This window comes from Hyla sarda, chromosome 2 (genome assembly GCF_029499605.1).
Source record: "Hyla sarda isolate aHylSar1 chromosome 2, aHylSar1.hap1, whole genome shotgun sequence".
In the NCBI taxonomy this organism is placed as follows: Eukaryota; Metazoa; Chordata; class Amphibia; order Anura; family Hylidae; genus Hyla; species Hyla sarda.
In genome coordinates this window covers 4,867,808-4,892,368 of record NC_079190.1, presented here as the reverse complement: position 1 = coordinate 4,892,368, position 24,561 = coordinate 4,867,808, and the positions used below count along the sequence as shown (strand labels likewise).

Below are 24,561 nucleotides of genomic sequence, written 5' to 3'. Positions count from 1 at the left end.
GGTGGGCCGCCCTTTTGGGGTGGAGTCTGGTGTGCGTCAAGGCTGTCCGTTAAGCCCTTTGCTTTATGTGTTCGCGATCGACCCCTTCCTTCGAAGGCTAGATCGCGAACCATTGGCGGGGGTGAGGATGGACCCGGCGGTGCCTGATTCGGCCTTAAGGGTAGTGGCACACGCTGATGACGTCTCCATTTTTGTCTCTTCGCAAGGGGAGGCGGAATGGGTGATGTCGGAGGTGGATTGCTACTCGGAGGCATCCGAGTCTAAGATCAACCGGGAAAAGTGCAAAAGTCTTTGGTTGGGAGGTGGAGACCCTGAGTTCTGTCTCCCGGACACCCTCCCTGTGCCCCAGGAATCTGCAAAAATTCTGGGCATCGAATTTGGTCCCGGGGATTACCCCACACGAAATTGGGAAAGCAGACTGGAAGATGTCTCCAAAAGAGTGGAACAGTGGAAAGGTTGGTCTTTGACCTTTAGGGAAAGGGTCTTCTTGATCAGGTCCTACTTGCTCCCGTTGTTAATCTATTTGGGCAATGTCAGCCTTTTGCCAGAACCCCTCTGGAGCCGGGTCTACAGTCTGTTCTTCCTAATGTTGTGGGGGAATAGACTGAACCTAATTAAGAGGGAGGTGACTTACCGCACGAGGAGACTAGGCGGGTTGGGTATGGTCAACCCTGTGGTATTCCTAGTGAATTCCTTTTTAAAGACCAATATATCAAACCTCTGGACAGAGAGGGCTCCTCCGTGGGTAGTCTCTTGCAGGAGATGGTTTCAGCCTTTCTTCCCGGAATGGGAGAGAGGCGGTCAAGTGAAGGATCTTCGCACGTCACACGGGCATCTCCCGACTTATGTTGCACTGGTTCTGAAGGTCATCAGGAGGTGGGGGCTGGGGATGTGGGAGGTAAGAACTCTGCCGAGGAAAATCCTCGATAACAGGGTCTTGCTGAGCCATTTCCAGAAACCACTGGCCCTCAAGGATTGCCCAGGTCGGGATCAAGGGATTGGGTTGGCTCTTTTAAATTCACCTAGGATCCCCTTGAAGTATTGGGACTTGACCTGGCGAGGCTTCCATGGTAAGCTATATGTAAGGGGCAATCTGAAGTACAGGAACTCCGATGAAAAGGGTTGTCCCCGGGCGGAGTGTGGGGGTGTGCTGGAGGACATGGACCACTTCCTGCTTCAGTGCCCTTTTAATATAGAGGTATATCAAAGGGTGGGAGCTTCCATCGGCTGGCCGCGGCTGGCTGCCCTTTCCTATGCTGAGTGGGTTTATGCGGCCTTCAAAGATCTGGGTGTCCGGGACCGGTGCACTTCATTTATAGTCAGCGCAGTGGTCAGGTATCACACGTGGCAAGCGAGGTGTTTAGTGTCGACGAGACAGAAAATCCTCCCCGTGGACGAGGTTTGTAGGAACACGCTCGGTGACCTGGTGAAGGTTCGTTCTTTGGAGTATGAAAAGTTTGGTGCATTTAGTGCCTCTACCCTGTGGAGGGGGTTCTCCTTTAAGGTGCCCTAACCTAGTAATCTCCTCCCTGGTGATGGGCTGAAGCTGTCACCAGACATTTTTGTTTTGATAAAGACGAAAAGATGTAGGCGGCTACAGACATCGAACCGGAGCCCTGAGGGGTTGGTGTTATGGTGTAGGGATTGTATATTGTATAAAGGTTGTATATATGTGTAGGAGTTGTGTATATATGTATAGGGACTGTATATTGTATAAAGGTTGTATATATGTGTAGGAGTTGTGTATATATGTATAGGGACTGTATATTGTATAAAGGTTGTATATATGTGTAGGAGTTGTGTATATATGTATAGGGACTGTACATATATAATGAATAACGTTATATTATTTGATGTATATTTTTGTGTATAATTTTGTGTAGATTATAGGAAAGGTGGGGGATATTTATAAGTAAATTCTTATATATTGTTTTTTTTGTGTGTGTTTATTATTTAGTGTATGGATATGTGTAGGTGTATATGTGTGAATATATACTTATATATGTATATTATTGATTAGATTTTTGTGTATATATTATATAAAAAAAAAATTTGTATAGGTACGTGTGGTGTATAAAGTTATATAGAATGTGGTGTATATAGTTATATAGGTTGGCGGTGTGTGTGTATATAGGTATGGAGTGTGTGTTGTCCTGGACCAGAAGGGATTTTTGTTTGTGATATTATTTGTTATGCATTAGGTTTATCTTATGTTTGATTATCATTGTTATGGTTGTTATGTTTGGTTTATGTTTTGTATTTCTTTTTATATAAAATAAAAGAGTTCCTCAGTATCTGTTCCTATTCTGTATATATGGACACCGCACAGTATAACTTCTCTTCCTTATCTATGGTCGCCTGTCACCCTCTTAGCATATTGATCTGCGCCAGTTACAGCCGCCACTATCACTAATGATAAATCACTTTTTACAGCCATGTTGCCATGACAACGCGTCTTTGCGCAGTGTTCAGACAGTGGATGCCAGAGGCCATTTTATTTCCCTAGAAATGACATTATTTTCCTGTATATCTCCCAGATGCAGCTCTGGAATGGTTAATAGGAGGACGCAGCCGCTCCGAGCAACAAGGTGACGCCTGAGGGCGCGAAAAACAACCTTATAGACAGTCCCTTTAAGTGGGGCCTATAGCGTTAGGTATCCGATCGTACACATAACCAACGTGGAGGATAAAATGGGAGGAGCCAGGACAACAGCAGAAAGTTTTAGTTTTTCAGTAAAGTTTATTATTGAGCCGGAAGAATATTAAGTGCAATAATGTGATAGAAGACGAGAACCACAAGTGTCAGATATAGAGGATATCCTGCGCTCAACCGAGAGAGATGGGATCTATACAGACACTGATCCCAATGAGATCACAACACACAGAATACTACGTGATCCTGTCTGCTGAACCAGTGTATCTAAGTATAGCATGTGTGATACTGTCTAATAAGATGCGGTATCTAATCCTATGATGTGTGATCCTGTCTGCTGAACCAGTGTATCTAATCATCATGTGTGATACTGTCTAATAAGATGCAGTATCTAATCCTATGATGTGTGATACTGTCTGCTCAGCTGTGTATCTAATCATATCGTGTGATACTGTCTAATAAGATGCTGTATCTAATCCTATGATGTGTGATACTGTCTGCTCAGCTGTGTATCTAATCATCATGTGTGATACTGTCTAATAAGATGCTGTATCTAATCCTATGATGTGTGATACTGTCTGGTCAGCTGTGTATCTAATCATATCATGTGTGATACTGTCTATTGAAGTGCTGTGTCAAATCCTATGCTTGTGTGATAGTCTGGTCAGCTGTGTATCTAATATTATCCTGTGAGATAGTCTATGAATGCTGTATCTAAGCTTATCATGTGTGATACTGTCTGCTTAACTGTGTATCTAATCATATCATGTGTGATACTGTCTAATAAGATGTTGTATCTGATCCTATGATGTGTGATACGGTCTAATAAGATGCGGTATCTAATCCTATGATGTGTGATACGGTCTAATAAGATGCGGTATCTAATCCTATGATGTGTGATACTGTCAAATAAGATGCGGTATCTAATCCTATGATGTGTGATACTGTCTGCTTAGCTGTGTATCTAATCATATCATCTGTGATACTGTCTAATAAGATGCGGTATCTAATCATATCATGGATGTGTGATACTGTCTAATAAGATGCGGTATCTAATCCTGTGATGTGTGATACTGTCTGCTCAGCTGTGTATCTAATATTATCCTGTGTGATACTGTCTATGAATGCTGTATCTAAGCTTATCATGTGTGATACTGTCTGCTGAGCTGTATCTAATCCTATCTTGTATGATACAGTTTTTTTTAAACAATGTACCTAAGTATATCATGTTTGATACTGTCTGTTAAGCTTTTGTATCTAACCCTATCAATGAGATACTGTCCTTTGAACTGTAAATTAGCCTATCCTGTGTGATGCTGTCTGCTGAGCCTCTGTATCTAATTTCATAATGTGTGATACTACTCTAAGATGCTGTATCTAATCTTCTCATGTAGAGCCTGTTGAGCCCCTGTATCTCTTTCTCTCATATGTGATACTGTCCCCTGATCCTCTGTATCTCATTCTGTCATGTGTGATACTGTCCCCTGATCCACTGTATCTCATTCTCTCTTGTGTGATACTGTCCCCTGATCCGCTGTATCTCATTCTCTCATGTGTGATACTGTCCCCTGATCCACTGTATCTCATTCTCTTGTGTGATACTGTCCCCTGATCCTCTGTATCTCATTCTCTTATGTGTGATACTGTCCCCTGATCCGCTGTATCTCATTCTCTTATGTGTGATACTGTCCCTTGATCTGCTGTATCTCATTCTCTCTTGTGTGATACTGTCCCCTGATCCACTGTATCTCATTCTCTCATGTGTGATACTGTCCCCTGATCCGCTGTATCTCATTCTCTTATGTGTGATACTGTCCCCTGATCCGCTGTATCTCATTCTCTTATGTGTGATACTGTCCCCTGATCCGCTGTATCTCATTCTCTCTTGTGCGATACTGTCCCCTGATCTGCTGTATCTCATCTCCTCATATATGATACTGTCCCCTGATCCTCTGTATCTAATTCTCTCATATGTGATACTGTCCCCTGATCCTCTGTATCTCATTCTCTTTTGTGTGACACTGTCCCCTGATCCGCTGTATCTCATCTCTTCATGTGTGATACTGTCGTCTGAATATCATTCTCTCATGTGTGATACTGTCCCCTAATTCGCTGTATCTCATTCTCTCATGTGTGATACTGTCCCCTGATCCGCTGTATCTCATCTTCTCATATGTGATACTGTCCGCTGATCTGCTGTATCTCATCTCATCACATGTGATACTGCCCCTTTAGCCACAACAATGTACAGTAAGGATAAGAGACATGCCCGGAGTGGGTGACGATTCGATGACACTTGCCCCCAGTCAGGGCACCACATCATTCTTATACGCTCTGTACTTCCTATCTCTGCTTCCATCAGCGAAGTTAATCCTGACCTAATACTTTTCACAGCTGAGGGTCTGTTACAGCTGAATCCAGCCTACGTAACCAACAGGATAACCCATGCGCTGTCCGGACCAGATTAGATTGGCACAAACCCTCTGCTGTGAGAAGCATCGGGACAGGATGTAAATAAGGTCATTCATTTACAGCAAGCAGAGGTCTTGAAAATGGTAAGAACGTGAAACACTAAGGGCTTGTTCACATTGAGGAATCCGCGCTGAATTTGACATGTTTTCCGCGTTAATTTCTGTATTAGTTTCGCCTTGAAGGAGTCTGTTCACACAGAGTCATTTTTCCATGTGGAAATTTGCGCGGCGGATCTGCAGATTAACGTGTCTTCCGCCATGAAGTCAATGGGACTTTGTATTTCCATGTCAAATAAGCGCCAATTCTGCTTCATTTTACCACGGAGCAAAAAGAGGATTTCTGTTCCAAAATTTCAGCGAGGGGAAATCCCTTTTGAGTTATGTTCACACTACGAAATCTCCGCTCCGAGTCAGTGCCAAAATTAATTTGCGCTGGGACCACGCGGACCTTTTTCGCTGCTGAAATGCCACACTGTGTATGGGTCGAGCGGAGTTCTGCGCACAAATTCCGTAGTGTGAACATACCCTTAAAGCAGGGTTTTCCAACCTGTGTGCCTCTAGCTGTCACAAAACTACAACTCCCAGCATGCCCGGACAGCCAGAGGCTGTCCGGGCATGCTGGGAGCTGTAGTTTTGCAACAGCTGAAGGCACAGTGGTTGGGAAATACTGCCCTAGAAGGGGATATATAAAATCTGTTGCCCATAGCAACCAATCACAAAACCACTTTCCAGAGCGGAATACAAAAGGAAAACTGCGCTGTCATTTGTTGCTACGGGCAACGGTGACCATTGATCGTTTATACAGTTTCGATAAATCTGCCTCATTGTTTTTGCAGCCCATGACAACCAATCACAGCGCGACTTTCATTTTCCATTCCGCTTGGGGGGAAAAAAGAAAGCAGTGCTGTGATTGGTTGCTATGGGCAACAAGGAGAAGTTGTTTTTGTTTCTCTTTCTTTCTGCAATAGTAAAGCTTTATTTAAACGATACATGACAGAGCCTTCACTATAAGGCAGGCCCCTCCGTCGGCCCTAATAACCACATCGCGTGATGATCCTGGGTTTGAGTGGTGACACCGGTGGCGTAGCAGGCGGTCTCCATGTTGCGGCATGCAGACGCGGTGTCAAGCACGGCTCGCTCTGTCCTTGTGGATGGGATGTTGCCGGGCAGGGAAAGAGATGCTCTTTGTTGCTAGGCAACGGCGATGCTGAGGACACAGAAACCCTTAACCGTGTGTGCGCTGCTGGGGTGGCGAGGCGTCCATCCCGGCGGAGTGGATGTAATGGTTTTATAATGGAGGGGCTAGGGGGAGGTGGAGACCCCTGGGCGGTGTGCATTATGTATTTAGGACACTGATGGCGGATCAGGAATTTGGGGCCGTGGGCGCTGACTGTAACTCTGAGGATTTGAAGGGGTACTCCGGTGGAAATGTATATATTTTTTTATACTAACTGATGCAAGAAAGTTAAAAAGATTTGTAAATTACTTCTATTAAAAATTCTTAATCCTTCCAGAACTTATTAGCGGCTGTATACTACAGAGGAAATTCTTTTCTTTTTGGATTTCTTTTCTGTCACGACGAAGTTTGTGCATCTGATGTCACCGCTGCGTCACATGACCCCCATGACGTGTGCCGCCGGCGCATCCGCTTCCCATTCCACTCACATCCTCCTTCAACCTTCAGCAAACACCAGCGAGCCCTTGAGGATTAACACCTTCTCTGCTGGTCCCTGCGTGTGTCACCCATTAACCCTGCAGTGCCCACAGCGCCCGGTGTCACACAAAAAAAAAGATTACAAGCCTGGCAGACCAGTCTATGGTCAGGTCACTTATCTCTTGATATAGGGTGTGCAGAGGTTGTATTGTAACCTCACTGCCTGCGGGGCCTGATGGGGACAGTAGTGTTATATATGACGTGATGGGGAGAGTAGTGCTATACATGACGTGATGGGGAGAGTAGTGCTATACATGACGTGATGGGGAGAGTAGTGCTATACATGACGTGATGGGGAGAGTAGTGCTATACATGACGTGATGGGGAGAGTAGTGCTATACATGACGTGATGGGGAGAGTAGTGCTATACATGACGTGATGGGGAGAGTAGTGCTATACATGACGTGATGGGGAGAGTAGTGCTATACATGACGTGATGGGGAGAGTAGTGCTATACATGACGTGATGGGGAGAGTAGTGCTATACATGACGTGATGGGGAGAGTAGTGCTATACATGACGTGATGGGGAGAGTAGTGCTATACAAGACGTGATGGGGAGAGTAGTGCTATACATGACGTGATGGGGAGAGTAGTGCTATACATGACGTGATGGGGAGAGTAGTGCTATACATGACGTGATGGGGAGAGTAGTGTTATACATGACGTGATGGGGGCAGTAGTGTTATATATGACGTGATGGGGAGAGTAGTGCTATACATGACGTGATGGGGGCAGTAGTGTTATACATGACGTGATGGGGAGAGTAGTGCTATACATGAGGTGATGGGGAGAGTAGTGCTATATGTGATGTGATGGGGAGAGTAGTGCTATACATGAGGTGATGGGGAGAGTAGTGCTATACATGACGTGATGGGGAGAGTAGTGTTATACATGACGTGATGGGGGCAGTAGTGTTATATATGACGTGATGGGGAGAGTAGTGCTATACATGACGTGATGGGGAGAGTAGTACTATACATGACGTGATGGGGGCAGTAGTGCTATACATGACGTGATGGGGAGAGTAGTGCTATACATGAGGTGATGGGGAGAGTAGTGCTATACATGAGGTGATGGGGAGAGTAGTGTTATACATGAGGTGATGGGGAGAGTAGTGTTATACATAACGTGATGGGGAGAGTAGTGTTATACATGACGTGATGGGGAGAGTAGTGCTATATGTGACGTGATGGGGAGAGTAGTGCTATACATGACGTGATGGGGAGAGTAGTGCTATACATGACGTGATGGGGAGAGTAGTGCTATACATGACGTGATGGGGAGAGTAGTGTTATACATGACGTGATGGGAAGAGTAGTGCTATATATGATGTAACGGGGGCAGTAGTGTTATATATGATGTGACGGGGGTAGTAGTGTAATAAATGACGTGACGGAGGGCAGTAGTGTTATATATGACGTGACGGGGGCAGTAGTGTTATGTGACGTGATGGGGCAGTAGTGTTATATATGACGTGACGGGGCAGTAGTGTTATATGACGTGACAGGGGCAGTAGTGTTATATATGACGTGATGGGGGCAGTAGTGTTATATATGACGTGACGGGGGCAGTAGTGTTATATATGACGTGACGGGGGCAGTAGTGTTATATATGACGTGATTGGGCAGTAGTGTTATATATGACGTGATTGGGCAGTAGTGTTATATGTGATGTGACTGGGCAGTAGTGTTATATGTGATGTGACTGGGCAGTAGTGTTATATGTGATGTGACGGGGCAGTAGTGTTATATGTGATGTGACGGGGCAGTAGTGTTATATGTGATGTGACTGGGCAGTAGTGTTATATATGATGTGACTGGGCAGTAGTGTTATATGTGATGTGACTGGGCAGTAGTGTTATATATGACGTGACTGGGCAGTAGTGTTATATATGACGTGACTGGGCAGTAGTGTTATATGTGATGTGACTGGGCAGTAGTGTTATATGTGATGTGACTGGGCAGTAGTGTTATATGTGATGTGACTGGGCAGTAGTGTTATATGTGATGTGACGGGGCAGTAGTGTTATATGTGATGTGACTGGGCAGTAGTGTTATATATGATGTGACTGGGCAGTAGTGTTATATGTGATGTGACTGGGCAGTAGTGTTATATATGACGTGACTGGGCAGTAGTGTTATATATGACGTGACTGGGCAGTAGTGTTATATGTGATGTGACTGGGCAGTAGTGTTATATGTGATGTGATTGGGCAGTAGTGTTATATGTGATGTGACTGGGCAGTAGTGTTATATGTGATGTGACTGGGCAGTAGTGTTATATGTGATGTGACTGGGCAGTAGTGTTATATGTGATGTGACTGGGCAGTAGTGTTATATGTGATGTGACTGGGCAGTAGTGTTATATGTGATGTGACTGGGCAGTAGTGTTATATGTGATGTGACTGGGCAGTAGTGTTATATGTGATGTGACTGGGCAGTAGTGTTATATGTGATGTGACTGGGCAGTAGTGTTATATGTGATGTGACTGGGCAGTAGTGTTATATGTGATGTGACTGGGCAGTAGTGTTATATGTGATGTGACTGGGCAGTAGTGTTATATGTGATGTGACTGGGCAGTAGTGTTATATGTGATGTGACTGGGCAGTAGTGTTATATGTGATGTGACTGGGCAGTAGTGTTATATGTGATGTGACTGGGCAGTAGTGTTATATGTGATGTGACTGGGCAGTAGTGTTATATGTGATGTGACTGGGCAGTAGTGTTATATATGATGTGACTGGGCAGTAGTGTTATATATGACGTGACTGGGCAGTAGTGTTATATATGATGTGATTGGGCAGTAGTGTTATATGTGATGTGACGGGGCAGTAGTGTTATATGTGATGTGACTGGGCAGTAGTGTTATACATGATGTGACGGGGCAGTAGTGTTATACATGATGTGACTGGGCAGTAGTGTTATATGTGATGTGACTGGGCAGTAGTGTTATATATGACGTGACTGGGCAGTAGTGTTATACATGACGTGACTGGGCAGTAGTGTTATATGTGATGTGACTGGGCAGTAGTGTTATATATGACGTGACTGGGCAGTAGTGTTATACATGACGTGACTGGGCAGTAGTGTTATATGTGATGTGACTGGGCAGTAGTGTTATATGTGATGTGACTGGGCAGTAGTGTTATATGTGATGTGACTGGGCAGTAGTGTTATACATGATGTGACTGGGCAGTAGTGTTATATGTGATGTGACTGGGCAGTAGTGTTATATGTGATGTGACTGGGCAGTAGTGTTATACATGATGTGACGGGGCAGTAGTGTTATATGTGATGTGACTGGGCAGTAGTGTTATATATGACGTGATTGGGCAGTAGTGTTATATATGACGTGATTGGGCAGTAGTGTTATATGTGATGTGACTGGGCAGTAGTGTTATATGTGATGTGACGGGGCAGTAGTGTTATACATGATGTGACTGGGCAGTAGTGTTATATATGACGTGATGGGGAGAGTAGTGTTATACATGATGTGATGGGGCAGTAGTGTTATATTTGACGTGACGGGGCAGTAGATTTAGGTTACACCGCTGTAGCCTCCATTATAGTTAAGCGCAGTCTGGAATATTTTCTGCCACAGGTGATGGCAGATCCAGCTGCACTGTACGCTCTGCACTGCACCCCCCATATTGCATCCCCCCCCACACCCCGCTCCACAGACACCCAATATTGCACTCCCCACACCCCTCTCCACAGACGCCCCATATTGCACCCCCCACAGACGCCCCTTTCTAGCTATCATCCCTAAGCAGTGATTATTCTGCCATCTATAATGCATGCTGCACTTTATAAAGGATGGGGGGGGGGGGGGGGGGGGGGAGAAGTTCCGGGTCCTGAATAATTCATTGCTCCCATCTGATGGAAAAGAGAGGATGGCGTCATCCGTGGTCACCGTGCAGTGATTAAACCGGATCCTCGGCCTTATCACCCAGGAAGCCTGGTGGCACTAGGATTAGGCACCTCCATTGAAATGAATGGCTTCCGCTGCTCTACGCCACAGTATACGTCAGCATCCAGGAGAGGCGAAAACGCAATATGAACTGAGCCTTGGGGCAGGGTTTCCCAACCAGGGCGCCTCCAGCTGTTGCCAAACTACAACTCCCAGCATGCCTGGACAGCCGAAGGCTGTCCGGGCATGCTGGGAGTTGTAGTTTGGCAACAGCTGGAGGCGCCCTGGTTGGGAAACACTGAATTTCGTGGGATAAAAATTTCAAGCCCTTGAGACCTATTTTCTGGGTATCAGAATGGAGAATCAGCGCAGCCAGCGTACAGCGTGTCCTAAGGTATAAAGGGAGCGGCTGTGGGGGTCACATGACGGCGAACCGGTTGGTCCAGTCCGATGGGGCCCAGAGTATGATCTCCTGATCGGCGTGTAGGACTCGTTCTAGTGAATCACGACAAGTCATTCATTAGAACAGGAAGCTAAGCTGCTGTATCTAAGCCAATAGTTTGCCGCTTCGTAATATTTAATCCCCTCATTTGTGATACAGTGTGCTGTATCTAATCCCATCATACGTAATGCAGCCTGCTGTGTCTAATAATTTCATATGAGATACAGTCTGCTGTATCTAATCCTATCAGGTGATACAGGCTGCTGTATCTAATCTTATACGTGATACAGTCTGTTGTATCTAATCATATGTTATACAGCCTGCTGTGTCTAATCATTTCATATGTGATACAGTCTGCTGTATCTAATCCTATCAAGTGTGAGACAGGCTTCTGTATCTAATCGTGTCATACAGTCTGCTGTATCTAATCCTATGATATGTGATACAATCAGCTGTATTTAATGTGATAGTCTGCTGTATCTAATATTTTCATATGTGATACAGGCTGCTGTATCTAATCGTATCATTCGCCATACAGTCTGCTGTATCTAATCCTGTGATATAGTCAGCTGTTTGTAATGTGTGATACAGTCTGTTGTATCTAATCATATGTGATACAGCCTGCTGTATCTAATCCTATCATGTGTGATACAGGCTGCTGTATCTAATCGTATCATACAGTCTGCTGTATCTATTCCTATGATATGTGATACAGTCAGCTGTATTTAAACGTGCGATATTCTGCTGTATCTAATCTTATATCTGATACCGCCTGCCGTATCTAATTCTACAATATGTGATACAGCTTGCTGTATTTAATCCTATAAGTCTTCATACAGTCTGCTGTATCTAATCAAATCATATGTGATACAGCCTGCTGTATCTAATTCATTGATATGTGATACGGTCTGTTGTATCTTATCATATGCGATACAATATGCTGTATCTAATCCTATCATATGTGATACAGTCTGTTTCTAATCATATGTGATACAGTCTGTTTCTAATCATATGTGATACAGTCTGTATCTAATCATATGTGATACAGTCTGCTGTATCTAATCATGTCATATGTGATGCTGTGTGCGGTATCCAATCCTCTTTTGTGTGATACTGCCTGCAGAGCTGCTGTATTCACCTCCTCACCAGTGACTATATTGTTTCAGCATCTCTGACATGCAGTACAGGCAGCCTGGGCTTGCTGCTACTTGTAGTCCCCCCCCAAGCTTCAGCATTGTTATCCTGGTGTGACGCCGCTGCTCTTCACCTGGTGCCGCTTCTCTATAAACGACAGATTATTTTCCAAACATTTCAAGAAAATCCTCCCACACAGGTCTCTCCTGATCCTAAAATCCTCCGCAATCTGCTCCGAGCGTATCCCAGCGCAGCTGCTCCTGCTGGAGGCTGCAGGTCTGAGGCGGGTACAATTCTGCTCGCTGCCATCGCCCGGGACAATGCAACCATAGAAACCACCAGGAGGTCGCCCTGCACGCCCCCCATCACCCCAACCCGTCACGTCTTAAAGGGGACACAGCCCGGCTCTGTAGTTCTAGCAGAACATTCCCCAGTGTATTTCTCCTCCATGCTTTACACTGCAGGAGTCAGTATATAGGACGACCTGCACATGGTCTGGTGCTCCTGGTATGATCTCTCAGCCAATGAGTAACCTGAGCCTCGTGATATCGTGCGAGAATTCCCACCAGTGCGCCAAATAAACAGCCGCTCCCTCCGGGAATTGTGCCACACGACAAGCGAAGGGAACGCTCTGCGGGATCGTGGTGGCGGCTCAGGCAGTAAGAATATCAAACATTTACACATTCACATAGTAAAGCCACGTACACCGCTCTACACGTCACCAGGGCCCACACGCCAGGGATGGAGCTGCCCATCGGATGGGGCCCGGAGGGGTCAGGCTACTGAGTCTTTATAAGGTCAACACTGCCGGGTCAAAGATAGGAGCCCGGGACCGATATGTGGTGTCCCGGTACTGGACTTGGTCCCGTACTTATGTCGTAAGTCCCCACAGTCAGAGTTCCTCCATGCTGGTAGGGCTTTCCTGATGGGTTAACCCCTAGTCGCCTCATAATGCCATTTAGACTTGTATATATTTAATATATTTTATGACAATGTAATTGATGTACAGGACCTTTGGTCACGTGATTTCTAGTGAATTGTGTTATGCTAGGCTTAAGGACCTTTGGGTCATGTGATGTACCATAATGCCTTGGTTTAGGACTGACAGGTTTGGGGACCAATAAGCTTTGATCCTGCCCCTTCTGTATATAAGGGCGCTGTATCCAATAATCGCTCTCTTAGTTCCCGGACCACCAGACTGAGCAGATCTGTTATCAGCTACAAGACGATTAGGCCTGAGGCCTCCACTCCAGCCGCTTAATAAACCGTGAGTTAGTCCGACTCCAATCTCACCAATCCTACGTGACTACTGAACCTAAACATACCCCTAAATTCAGTGGAACAGCGTATAAAAGGAATCAAAGCTTATTTTACTACAAAGTCCCAGCCAACCTGTGAGGAGCCTAAATCCCGGTCCTCTTGTAAGGACTGTTTGTTATCATCATCTGCATAAAATCTGCAGTAAAGTTATTTCTAGTTTACTACAACTTCTGCTGTGGACAATCCTTATCCCACCCTATCGTTCCTGGGACGGGTGGCGGTAGGACATATACATTGAGGAAGCCCTCACCCTGGCGTCACGACAATCAGGGGTTAATGCTATACCCTGCAACACTACTCTGCAACACCCTACATCCCCCAAGCTCACCACAGATACACCATCTATAGGATCCCGGGACCGATACACAGGCCATCTATAGGAGCCCGGGACCGATACACAGACCATCTATAGGAGCCCGGGACCGATACACAGACCATCTATAGGAGCCCGGGACCGATACACAGACCATCTATAGGGGCCCAGGACCGATACACAGGCCATCTATAGGAGCCCAGGACTGATACACAGACCATCTATAGGAGCCCGGGACTGATACACAGACCATCTATAGGAGCCCGGGACCGATACACAGGCCATCTATAGGAGCCCAGGACTAATACACAGACCATCTATAGGAGCCCGGGACCGATACACAGACCATCTATAGGAGCCCGGGACCGATACACAGACCATCTATAGGAGCCCGGGACCGATACACAGACCATCTATAGGAGCCCAGGACCGATACACAGACCATCTATAGGGGCCCAGGACTGATACACAGACCATCTATAGGAGCCCAGGACCGATACACAGACCATCTATAGGAGCCCGGGACCGATACACAGACCATCTATAGGAGCCCGGGACCGATACACAGACCATCTATAGGAGCCCAGGACCGATACACAGACCATCTATAGGAGCCCAGGACTGATACCTGATCATCTATAGAAGCCTAGGACTGATACATAGACCAGTCCTTAGGATAAGATCTAAGAGCTCACCATTGATATATGGACCAGTCTTTGGCCCAAGGTCTAGGAGTCCATCAGTGATACAGAAATACAAGCTGTAGTTGACCACCTCTAATATATGGCCTAGTCCTTAGGGCACGTTCCAGTAGTCCACTATTATTCCATAATCCAGTCTTTAGGCCAAGCTCTAGTAGATCACTTAGTCCAGTACTTAGACCGAGCTCTAGAAGTCCATCACTAACACATGAACCAGCGCCTACACCAAGCTCTAGGATTCCACCACTAATACAAGGTTCAGTATTTAGGTCAAGCTCTAGGATTCCACCACTAATACAAGGTTCAGTATTTAGGTCAAGCTCTAGGATTCCACCACTAATACACAGACCAGTCCTTAGGCCCAGCACTAAGAGGCTACCACCTCCACTCTTAGGCTAGGTTCACACTGCGGAATCTCCTGGCAGAATTTCTGCCGGAGAACGAGCCGCCGGCACTAGGACCACGCGGGCCCCATTGCTGTCCCCATAGACGGCAATGCATTTCTGGGTGGATCTTTTGAGAGAGCTGCTCAGAAATGCATTGCCATCTATGGGGATGACAATGCAGTCCACGCGGTCCTAGTGCCGCAGGCTCGTTCTCCGGCAGAAATTCTGCAGTGTGAACCTAGCCTTAGGGTCTATTCACACAGTAGAATTTCCTCTTGTGGAGTTCCGCCTAAAATTAAAACCCATAGACTTCTATGGGATTCTGCACTCCCATTCACACTTCTGAATTTCCGCTTGTGGAATTCCGCCTTGAATTAAAACCCATAATCTGGGTTCACACTACGGAATCGCTAGGCAGAATTTCTGCCGGAGATCGAGCTGGCGGCACTAAGACCGCACGGACTGCATTTCAGTCCACATAGATGGCAATGCATTTCTGGGTGGATCTTTTGGGGCATCTGCTCAGAAATGCATTGACATCTATGGGGACGGCAATGCAGTCCGTGCGGTCCTAGTGCCGCCGGCTCGATCTCCGGCAGAAAGTCTGCCCAGAGATTCCACAGTGTGAACCCAGCCATAGACTTCTATGGGATTCCGCACTCCCATTCACACTTAGAAGTCTATGGGTTTTAATTTGAGGTAGAATTCCGCAAGCCGAATTTCTGCCGTGTGAACAGACCCTCACACCAGATCTTCCTCCAGCACATTGTAGTCATCAGTCTTAGGGTGGGTGGGGGGGGGGGATACGTTATTAGAAAGTTTCACTTGTCAGAAAGTTCCCGTCATAAGAAGTGACGGAACCGGTTTATCTGGCTTTTATCCGGCTTGGCCAAAGCAAACAGGAAACGTACTTACTGCGCACTTTCTCCAAACACGGCGAGCGATGACTAAGAGCAGAGTCACTGGAAACACGCATAGAAAAATGGAGGTGAACCTGCAGTCCTGCACCTGCCGGCGCCATCTTATAGGGGTCACGTTCTCCTGCTGGCTGAGCCGACTGGACCTTATGACTTCAGACCCATTAGAAGCGATGTGGCCCCGAGCCAGCGGCGTTCATCTATTATGGCCGGGCATGTTTCTCTCTCAGTAAATTGCATCCAGCCGCCACGCGGAATGGTTTTATATAATAGAGAGATCAGCAGAGCTGAACGAGTAATCGGCCCAGAATTCCCAGTGATCCGGAGATAAGAGCTGATCATAAATCCGGGCTGTACAGCCCCCTACAGACACTGTGCACTCACTGCTGTCCCTCTGTAGGGCACATTAACCCCATACACCAGTGTTTTCCAACCAGGGTGCCTCCAGCTGTTGCAAAACTACATCTCCCAGCATGCCCGGACAGCCTTCGGCTGTCCGGGCATGCTGGGAGTTGTAGTTTTGCAACAGCTGGAGGCACCCCGGTTGGGAATCACTGGCATATACATGGGGGGGGGGGCACTCTCTATGGCTGAGCGTCTGTCATCTATAGGATCAGTGCGAGGTGAGTTGGAAGATTCTGACTGTCATCGTACGTCACTCACTTCCACATCATGGAGAATCGCTGTCATCTCGCATAAGAATAGCATGAACAGGCACGACAGCATGGCGGGAGGATGATGGGGGGGAGGGGGGGGGGGGGGGGGGAGTCATAACACCGCCCGGGGGTGTAGTGTATGGTGCATGAAACAGACCGCACACGCCATACACAGGACACATGACAGGAGGCCCTGCCAGGTCATGAGTAACAGGGTATAATAATAGTGATAGGCACAGCTGGTGCCATTAATGGGCCGCATACACTCACCCACACATAGAAGGGAACTACGCTAGATACAAACATCATACTGATACACAACACACATACACAAACTTCATACCGATACATATACACACATCCCACTAATCCTTTCACTTATACAACATTTTACTGATACATACACTTATTCCCACACACACATCAAACTGATACATACACTTATACACACACACACACACCATACGGATACATACACATCATACAGATACACACACATCAAACTGAGACACACACATCATACAGATACACACACATCATACAGATACATACACATCACACAGATACATACACATCACACTAAGACACACACACATCATACAGACACACACACACATCATACAGACACACACACACATCATACAGATACACACACATCATACAGATACACACACATCATACAGATACATACACATCATACAGACACACACACATCATACAGATACACACACATCATACAGATACACACACATCATACAGATACATACACATCACACTAAGACACACACACATCATACAGATACACACACATCATACAGATACATACACATCACACAGATACATACACATCATACAGATACATACACATCACACAGATACATACACATCACACAGATACACACACACATCATACAGATACACACACATCATACAGATACACACACACATCATACAGATACACACACATCATACAGATGCACACACATCATACAGATACACACACATCATACAGATACACACACATCATACAGATACACAAACTTATAAGCTAGGTTGACACCACAATTTGTGCCTTTGAGGCATGGATACATTGGAAAAATTTCAAAACCACACACCTGTGCTCAGACAAACACAGGACCCATTCATTTCACGGCCCCAGCGTAGTCAGCAAGTGACTACATTCAGGTATTTTCCCAACGTATCAGAGTTTTGTCTTGGACTGAAAATTGCTGCAAGCCCTGCTTTCTTAGTCTGAGACAAAACATGTATACGTACTTGTGAATGTAGTCACTAGCTGACACCCCCCCCCCCCCCCCCACACACACACCTGTCCTCATATACACGTGCACACACACACACACCTGTCCTCATATATACACACACATGTCCTCATATACACACACACCCCCACACACACACCTGTCCTCATATATACACACACACACGTCCTCGTATACACCCCCACACCCCCACACACACACACACAACTGTCCTCATATACACACACACACCTGTCCTCATATACACGCGCACACACACACACCTGTCCTCATATACACACACACACACACACCTGTCCTCATATATACACACACATGTCCTCATATACACACACACACCCCCACACACACACACCTGTCCTCATATATACACACACACACCTGTCCTCATATATACACACACATGTCCTCATATACACACCCCCCCCCCACACACACACACACCTGTCCTCATATACACGTGCACACACACACACCTGTCCTCATATACACACACACACACCTGTCCTCATATACACACACCCACACACACACCTGTCCCTCATATACACACACACACACACACACACACACCTGTCCTCATATACACACACACACCTGTCCCTCATATACACACACACACACCTGTCCTCATATACACGCGCACACACACACACACACCTGTCCTCATATATACACACATGTCCTCATATACACACACACCTGTCCTCATATACACACACCCCCCCACACACACACCTGTCCTCATATATACACACACACACACACACGTCCTCATATACACACACCCACACACCCACACACACACACACACACACACACACCTGTCCTTATATACACGTGCACACACACACCTGTCCTCATATACACACACACCTGTCCTCATATACGCACACACACACCTGTCCTCATATACGCAACACACACACCTGTCCTCATATACACACACACACCTGTCCTCATATACACGCGCACACACACACACACCTGTCCTCATATATACACACACATGTCCTCATATACACACACACCCCCACACACACACCTGTCCTCATATATACACACACGTCCTCATATACACACACCCACACAACTGTCCTCATATACACGTGCACACACACACCTGTCCTCATATATACACACACACACGTCCTCATATACACACACACCCCCACACACACACACACAACTGTCCTCATATACACGTGCACACACACACCTGTCCTCATATACACACACACCTGTCCTCATATACATACACACACACCTGTCCTCATATACATCACAAACACACACACCTGTCCTCATATACACACACACACACCTGTCCTCATATACATACACACACCTGTCCTCGATATACATACACACACACACACACACCTGTCCTCATATACATATACACACACACCTGTCCTCATATACACACACACACCCACACACACCTGTCCTCATATACACGTGCACACACACACCTACTGTCCTCATATACACGCGCACACACACACACACCTGTCCTCATATACACGCGCGCACACACACACAAACCTGTCCTCATATACACACACACACACGTCCTCATATACACATACACACACACACACCTGTCCTCATATACATACACACACCTGTCCTCATATATACACACACGTCCTCATATACACCGCGCGCAACACACACACAAACCTGTCCCTCCTATACACACACACAAACCTGTCCTCCTATACACACACACACACAAACCTGTCCCTCATATACACACACACACACCTGTCCTCATATACATACACACACACACACCTGTCCTCATATACACACACACACCTGTCCTCATATACACACACACCTGTCCTCATATACACACACACACACACACACCTGTCCTTATATACATACACATACACACACACACACACACCTGTCCTCATATACACACACACCTGTCCACAATATACATACACACACACACACACATATCACACACACCTGTCCTCATATACACACACACCTGTCCTCATATACACACACACCTGTCCTCATATACATATACACACACACACACCTGTCCTCATATACACACACACACCCACACACACACACACACACACCTGTCCTCATATACACGCGCACACACACACACACCTGTCCTCATATATACACACCCACACACACATGTCCTCATATACACGCTCACACACACGCAAACCTGTCCTCATATATACACACCCACACACACACCTGTCCTCATATACACACACACACCTGTCCTCATATACACACACACACACCTGTCCTCATATACACACACACACACCTGTCCTCATATACACACACACACCTGTCCTCATATACACACACACACACCTGTCCTCATATACACACACACCTGTCCTCATACACACACCTGTCCTCATATACACACACCTGTCCTCATATACACACACACACACCTGTCCTCATATACACACACACACACCTGTCCTCATACACACACACACACCTGTCCTCATATACACACACACACACACACCTGTCCTCATATACACACACACACCTGTCCTCATATACACACACACCTGTCCTCATATACACACACACACACACCTGTCCTCATTTACACACACACACACACACACACGTCCTCATATACACACACACCTGTCCTCATATACATACACACCTGTCCTCATATACATACACACACACCTGTCCTCATATACATACACACCTGTCCTCATATACATAACACACACACCTGTCCTCATATACACACACCTGTCCTCATATACATACACACACACACCTGTCCTCACTATACATATACACACACACCTGTCCTCATATACACACACACACACCCACACACCTGTCCTCATATACACGTGCACACACACACCTGTCCTCATATACACGCGCACACACACACACACCTGTCCTCATATACACGCGCGCACACACACACAAACCTGTCCTCATATACACACACACACACGTCCTCATATACACATACACACACACACACCTGTCCTCATATACATACACACACCTGTCCTCATATATACACACACGTCCTCATATACACGCGCGCACACACACACAAACCTGTCCTCCTATACACACACACACAAACCTGTCCTCCTATACACACACACACACAAACCTGTCCTCATATACACACACACACACACCTGTCCTCATATACATACACACACACACCTGTCCTCATATACATACACACACACACACCTGTCCTCATATACACACACACCTGTCCTCATATACACACACACCTGTCCTCATATACATACACATACACACACACACCTGTCCTCATATACATACACACACACACACACACCTGTCCTCATATACATACACACACACACACACCTGTCCTCATATACACACACACCTGTCCTCATATACACACACACCTGTCCTCATATACATACACACACACACATACACACACACACACACACCTGTCCTCATATACACACACACCTGTCCTCATATACACACACACACCTGTCCTCATATACACACACACCTGTCCTCATATACATATACACACACACACACCTGTCCTCATATACACACACCCACACACACACACACACACACACCTGTCCTCATATACACGCGCACACACACACACACCTGTCCTCATATATACACACCCACACACACACATGTCCTCATATACACGCGCACACACACGCAAACCTGTCCTCATATATACACACCCACACACACACCTGTCCTCATATACACACACACACCTGTCCTCATATACACACACACACCTGTCCTCATATACACACACACACCTGTCCTCATATACACACACACACCTGTCCTCATATACACACACACACACCTGTCCTCATATACACACACACACACCTGTCCTCATATACACACACCTGTCCTCATACACACACCTGTCCTCATATACACACCTGTCCTCATATACACACACACACACCTGTCCTCATATACATACACACCTGTCCTCATATACACACACCCCCACACACACACACCTGTCCTCATATATACACACACACACACCTGTCCTCATATACACACACACACCTGTCCTCATATACACACACCTGTCCTCATACACACACACACCTGTCCTCATATACACACACACACACACACACACCTGTCCTCATATACATACACACACACACACACCTTTCTCATACACACACACACACACCTGTCCTCATATACATACACACACCTGTCCTAATACACACACACACCCACACACACACCTTTTACTGAGGCCTATGCCAAGGATAGAAGGTCTTACATTCTGCTATACACACACGTGCCAAGGTGACATGGAGGATGGATGATCTTATGCTCAGGATTCCTGTCCTATCACCCAGACTGCCCGGGGTCACCCTGGCACAATCCTGCCCTGGCACAAAAGGTAACATGTGGCTACAATACAGGGACAATGTGACCACTATTCTCTGCCCTTAGTATCATATGAAATCTCCTCTTTGGCTACAATGTACGGACCAGGAGAAGATATATAGAAGCAAATGTCCAATACATGATCTGGATGTAACTAAGAAGGGAAATGTATCCCCAGAACGAGACACATAGTAACAATAGGAATCACTATCCAACTGATACATTGTAACAACTGATCTCAGGCCTCTACTGATACATTGTAACAACTGATCTCAGACCTCTACTGATACATTGTAACAACTGATCTCAGACCTCTACTGATACATTGTAACAACTGATCTCAGACCTCTACTGATACATTGTAACAACTGATCTCAGACCTCTACTGATACATTGTAACTAACCTCAGACCTCTACTGATACATTGTAACAACTGATCTCAGACCTCTACTGATACATTGTAACTAACCTCAGACCTCTACTGATACATTGTAACAACTGATCTCAGACCTCTACTGATACATTGTAACAACTGATCTCAGACCTCTACTGATACATTGTAACTAACCTCAGACCTCTACTGATACATTGTAACAACTGATCTCAGCCCTCTACTGATACATTGTAACAACTGATCTCAGGCCTCTACTGATACATTGTAACTACTGATCTCAGGCCTCTACTGATACATTGTACACTGGGAACTAAACCCAATAGATCAGTGTTTCCCAACCAGAGCGCCTCCAGCTGTTGCAAAACAACCCTCAGCATGCCTGGACAGCCGAAGGCTTTCCAGACATGCTGGAAGTTGTAGTTTTGCAACAGCTGGTTAGGAAACACTGCAATAGATGAACAGTAATATTGGGAATGAGAATCTGATTTATATTTGTAAACAAATGTATCAGGTAGAATCAAAGTGATACATTGTATCAAGAAGGACAGGGATTGGCCCCCAGTATATAGTGAGGACAGGCAGAATGGAATAAACTGAATTCAGCAGATATAGTATTTCGGGGGGTCCTCACCTTGATCTTGTGCAGTGCCCGCTCCTCCTCCAGGATCTGCACCCACACTGTGATGCCCGACTTGTTATAGGTCAGAGTCCATCCGGCCTCCGAGTGGCACTCCGTCCTGAAGTTCTGGAAGTCCCGGTCATCTGGGATCTGGACGCTGTCCCTGGACATGGTGGCAGGTGCTGGGTGACGGGCGGCCACTCACAGGTCTGGGGCGCTGACGGGCTGCACGTCCATATGGCGGCAGGGGGAAGCGGTGCTGCTGGAGGATGGCGAGTGATGCTGAGAAATGGGAGACACCAATATAAGCCTTTATTCCTATGTACACACAGCGTGCCCCCTCCCACACAGTGCACACACCCCCAAGTCACAGCTGCCGGCCCCTGGGTCCTACTGCCGCCTGCTATACAGCACAACCTACAGTGCACTGAGCAGCAGAGCTGACACTTCATCTTCTGTATAAGGATTATGATACGTGTTCTGTATAAGGATTATGATACGTGTTCTGTATGAGGATTATGATACGTGTTCTGTATAAGGATTATGATACGTGTTCTGTATAAGGATTATGATACGTGTTCTGTATTAGGATTATGATACGTGTTCTGTATTAGGATTATGATACGTGTTCTGTATTAGGATTATGATACGTGTTCTGTATGAGGATTATGATACGTGTTCTGTATTAGGATTATGATACGTGTTCTGTATAAGGATTATGATACGTGTTCTGTATTAGGATTATTATACGTGTTCTGTATAAGGATTATCATACGTGTTCTGTAATAGGATTATTATACGTGTTCTGTATAAGGATTATTATACGTGTTCTGTATTAGATTGTACATGTTCTGTATAAGGATTATTATACATGTTCTGTAATAGGGTTATTATTCATGTTCTGTATGAGGATTATTATACGTATTCTGTATTAGGATTATTATACGTGTTCTGTAATAGGATTATTATTCATGTTCTGTATTAGGATTATTATACGTGTTCTGTATGAGGATTATTATACATGTTCTGTATGAGGATTATTATACATGTTCTGTATTAGGATTATTATACGTGTTCTGTATTAGGATTATTATACATGTTCTGTATTAGGATTATTATACGTGTTCTGTAATAGGATTATCATACATGTTCTGTATTAGGATTATTATACATGTTTTGGATTAGGCTTATTATACGTGTTCTGTATTAGGAT

The 24,561-nt window shown here is 45.7% G+C and overlaps 1 protein-coding gene across 1 annotated transcript in view; it reads right to left on the bottom strand.

Moving 5' to 3' along the window:
• The window catches only part of STARD10 (StAR related lipid transfer domain containing 10), a 49,365-nt gene extending 25,705 nt beyond the window's left edge, over positions 1-23,660 (bottom strand). Inside the window, exon 1 of the mRNA XM_056561061.1 lies at positions 23,361-23,660. Within this exon, the coding sequence (XP_056417036.1) occupies positions 23,361-23,519 (159 nt within the window). The 5' untranslated portion in view covers positions 23,520-23,660. The remainder of the gene's footprint in view (positions 1-23,360) is intronic.
• Positions 23,661-24,561: the final 901 nt, after the last annotated feature.